Below are 3,957 nucleotides of genomic sequence, written 5' to 3' on the forward strand. Positions count from 1 at the left end.
GACACCCTGTGTTCTAAGGGCCCTCCCAGCCCTGACATTCTGGGTTCGAAGGGCCCTCCCAGCTCTGATGTTCTATCCTTTTAGGCTTTACCGACACCTCCTTCCTACCCAGTCCCAGCTGGAGGGAGCAGGCACATAGGATACACAGAGAAGAGAACGGTGAGAAGACACCAGAGCGCCCCGATGTTGGCCTCCTTGGCAGGATCCAGCAGGCAGTAGTAGCCCTCAGTGAAGAGGTAGACGCCACAGGCGTAGAGTGCAAAGTCCACAAACCACTGATACTCAGAAAAGTATCGAAGTACTAGGGCAGGAGCCAGGAGGGAAGCCGGCTGAGGCTCAGAGAGGCCAGTCAAGCTCCCCTCCTCCTTCCCACCTCAATGCCCAGGGAAAAAACAAGGAGGGGAGGGAGAGACCACGGACTCTGTGGATGGCAGGGGCTAAGATCCCTGGCCCTGGAGGCCCAGGAGCTGGGCTCAAATCCTGCTTATCAGTCAGGTACACATGGTCTTAGATAAGTCCCTTCATCTCCCTGGGTCTGTTTCACCAACTGCAGAAAAAAAAGAGGTTGGCCTAGAGGGTCTCTGAGGCCCCTTCTTGATCTAGATCTGGAACTCCAGAGCTGAGGCCAGTGCCAGACATATAATAAGCATTCAATAAATGCTTCTTCATCCATTCTGTCATTCAATGACCCTATGAGTCCACCCCCCTCACTTTACAGAGGAAGGAAAAGCAGAGGCCTGCACAGACCAGAAGGGAATCCAAAAAGGGGTGCCCCCTCCCACCCTCAGGGGCTGTGGTTACCAAGAGCATCGATGGCCGTGATGGGACTCGTCTCCAGCTGAAGGTTGATGTCCCGAGGCACAGAGAGAGGCTTCTCCTCGCTGAGGCCATTGGCCCTCCTGGGCCAGAGGGAAGGACGGCTCAGGCCCCCTTGTCAACACCCACCCAGTGCACAGTGCTTACTCCAACAGGCCCCTTGGTCCCGCACTGCTTCCTGAGACCTGTGGACAACTGACCCCCCAGGCAAGCGCAGTGGGCCAGGGAGGGAAGGAGAGGGAAGAGGGCTGCTCACCTTTCCTTTTTGCCTTTTGGCTTCGGTTTCCCTGCCAAGGCCCGAAGCTCCTCATCTGTCGGGTGTTTGTAGCGGAACAGGCTGTAGAGGGCCAGGGGACGGAGATACAGTAAGATGAGTGGACTGAGGTGGGGCAGTGTGCACCACCCCCTAAAGAGTCCCAGGCTACGGACCCAAAGTAAGAGCCTAGCTGGGGGAAGGAGGGTGGCTTAGCACCCAGTGGGGAGTGAGGCAGGGTCCAGAAGCTTTAGTGGTCTGGAGGGGATGTCAGATCTGGGAGGAAGACCTTGGAGGAAGTGGGGAGGGAAGCAAGGTGGGAGAAAAGAAAGGGAAGAGGGAGGGAAGGAAGCAGGAGGGGGTGGCTTACCTCCCATTGCAAAGTAGCCATCGGGCAAAGGAGAAATGCGGGGCCATCCTATGCATGAGGCTGGCTGTGATAAGGCTCACGACCAGCTGGACACCCATGACTGCCTGGGGGGAGAAGCCTTATGTGAATCCTCCGTTTTGTAGGGAGACAAAAGCCACCCTGGCTGACTGTGTGGGCAGATCATCCTGGGCCCAAGAAACCTGATCAGCCTGCCCAGGCTGCTCTTGGTCCCAGCCTTGGGACAGACTATTTATAGAGGCTCTGGGCTTAGGGGAAGCCTGGGCCAGATTAAGGCCTGGGGGAATCTGAGCTATCACCAGCACCAACTGCAGGAGGGGTAAAGAGGTGTGAGGGGAGGGAAGAAGTCACCGTTAGGCTACCAGCCTGGGACCTGCAGAAGTGTAAGGAACCTTCTGAGATGTCTGAATAGGGCCAAAGGTCCTGCCCAAATACCCACTCTGCACCTTCGCCCCCTCACCCCTAATGAGCTGAAGCTAAGTAGAGCTTGGCCAATAGGACAAATGAACCCCACTTAGTCCCTCTTAGGCAGGCCCTCTAATCTCTGAAAACCCATAGTACTTGTGTCTACACTAGCCTAGCATCAAACACAGGTGTCTAGCATTCTTGGGACTAGAGCAAGAGTCCAGCTTTGGAGGGAGGACGTCTCTGGGGTTTGGTGGCAGAGCCTTGGGAGGAGTAGGAATCTCCGGCCTCCTTCTGATCTCCTTCCCTCTCACCCCCAATTTTGATGACCCCAAGTTCAGTTCAATCTAGGCGACAGGATGCCTTAGTTTCTCACCCCACTTTAAATAAATTTTTCAACCGAAGTTAACAACAAAAAAAGTTTAGAACCGCATTTTTTAGGGACCATGGACTAAGGAACACAGCTTCAAGTTCTGGTCCCAAATCTACAACCCCTTTCTCCATTCCTATGCTCTATACATTTTAATAAATAAATCTGCCCTCACATTGAGGCCCCCTGTGGCCTTCCTTTCTTCCATACATCCTTTCATTTCACACTCTTACCAGCAACCAACCTTCCTTCCTTTTTTCCTTCCTTCTCATACCTGTGATTTCATTGGTATTTGGGAATTCACTGAGCACGAACTGAGCATGGTTAAGTGACTTTCCCAGGAGCACTCAACCAAGGGCATGGAGGACTTCAAAACTGGTCTTTTGAACACCGAGGTTGGCTCTCTGGGGCAGCAGTTCTCAAAGTGTGGCCCCAGGGGACTGCAGGTCCCTAGCCTAGGACCCTTTCAGAGAATTTTCACAATAACATTGTGGGTTTAATTTCTAACAAAGTAACTGACAATAGATGAAACACACATAAACGAAATGGGGAGGGTGGGGTAGGAGTCCGAGTGACCAGTACACGGGGTCCTACCGGGAGGTTTCTCCCTTCCTTGGGCCTGACTCAGTCTTCCTGACTCCGCGTCCAACACCCCCGCTATTGGCGGGGACCCTCTAAATGGGGGGAGACGCTGAGAGGCAGTTTGGAGGAAGCATTCTCCGACACTTGGGATCTGACACCTGCCAGCCGCTGTGTGTGACCCGAAGAAGGTCCCTCTAACCTCTCGGGGCCTCAGTTTCCCCATCTGTAAATCATCATCACCCTCCTCCCGACGGCGCCCTCCTGCCCACTGCATTAAGCGCTCGGGCAGCTCAAAGCGCTATGTAAATGTCAGCAATTGTTAGGATGACTATAAATTAATATTAATTATTATCATCTCCCTGCGGTCTTTCCTCCTCTCCCCCCCCCCCCCCACCCCCCCGCCGGGGGGGAGGGGCCCCGTTTTTATCCCGCCCCCGGGCCCCACCCCCACCCCCCTGGCGCCGAAGGCCGCCCCTCAGCTGGCCGGACTGAACCCTGCAAGAGCACCGAGCCCGAAGCCCACCGGGACCTTTAAATGACTCTTCGGCTCCAACGAGGACTCCGCGCCATAGACCGGGCTCCCAGACCAATCCTAACCATTTTCGTCACCGACGGGCATCCCCTAGGACCAATCAGAGAGCGAGAAAGGTCCCGGACAGGAAGCGGCCCGGAGAGAAGGCGGGTCAAACCGCGCTCCCCACACGCATTCCTAGGCATGCTGGAAGTTGTAGTTTTCCGAGTGCCGAGCAGGACGTGTGGACGAGCAGTTACCTTGGGGCTTCAGGAGCTCCTGGGACACCCCTAGAAAAAGAAAATTCACCTAAAGTATTGCAAAGTGGATGGATTTTACTATTAAAAATAAAGGATTGTCGTACGGTTAAAAACAATCAACTTTGAATCGCTTAGGAATTCTGATTAATTCGGTGACCGACCACACTCTACTCTTGATGAAACAAGCCAGTGGTGGGTTCAGAAGGGGAGATGGGGCGGGGGACCTCTATTCAAGGACCTTCGAGGCGACCAATGTAGAGAGATCATAGAGTGTGTGGAGAGAAGAAAGATGTAAGAAGACTGGACAGATCACTAGTATAGGGGGCTGCCCCCCACATGTTGCATGGAGGTATCATTGCCTGTCTCCAACGG

The 3,957-nt window shown here is 54.2% G+C and overlaps 1 protein-coding gene across 2 annotated transcripts in view; it reads right to left on the reverse strand.

Moving 5' to 3' along the window:
* Nucleotides 1-3,429, reverse strand: part of TMEM161A (transmembrane protein 161A) — a 14,274-nt gene extending 10,845 nt beyond the window's left edge. The window contains exons 1-5 of one of the 2 annotated variants that reach the window (XM_069069949.1): nucleotides 3,266-3,429; nucleotides 1,440-1,539; nucleotides 1,073-1,153; nucleotides 802-899; nucleotides 145-301 (exon numbers count right to left, since the gene is read on the reverse strand). In XM_069069949.1, coding sequence (XP_068926050.1) covers nucleotides 145-301; nucleotides 802-899; nucleotides 1,073-1,153; nucleotides 1,440-1,537 — 434 coding nt within the window. In that variant the 5' untranslated portion in view covers nucleotides 1,538-1,539; nucleotides 3,266-3,429. Of the gene's footprint in view, nucleotides 1-144; nucleotides 302-801; nucleotides 900-1,072; nucleotides 1,154-1,439; nucleotides 1,544-3,265 lie in introns of both variants that reach the window. The other variant, XM_069069872.1, reaches the window with a different exon arrangement.
* Nucleotides 3,430-3,957: the final 528 nt, after the last annotated feature.

The sequence above is a fragment of the Petaurus breviceps genome, unplaced genomic scaffold (genome assembly GCF_028583685.1).
Source record: "Petaurus breviceps papuanus isolate PSGF00001 unplaced genomic scaffold, PetGlider_PUasm1.0 108, whole genome shotgun sequence".
Lineage (NCBI taxonomy): Eukaryota > Metazoa > Chordata > Mammalia > Diprotodontia > Petauridae > Petaurus > Petaurus breviceps.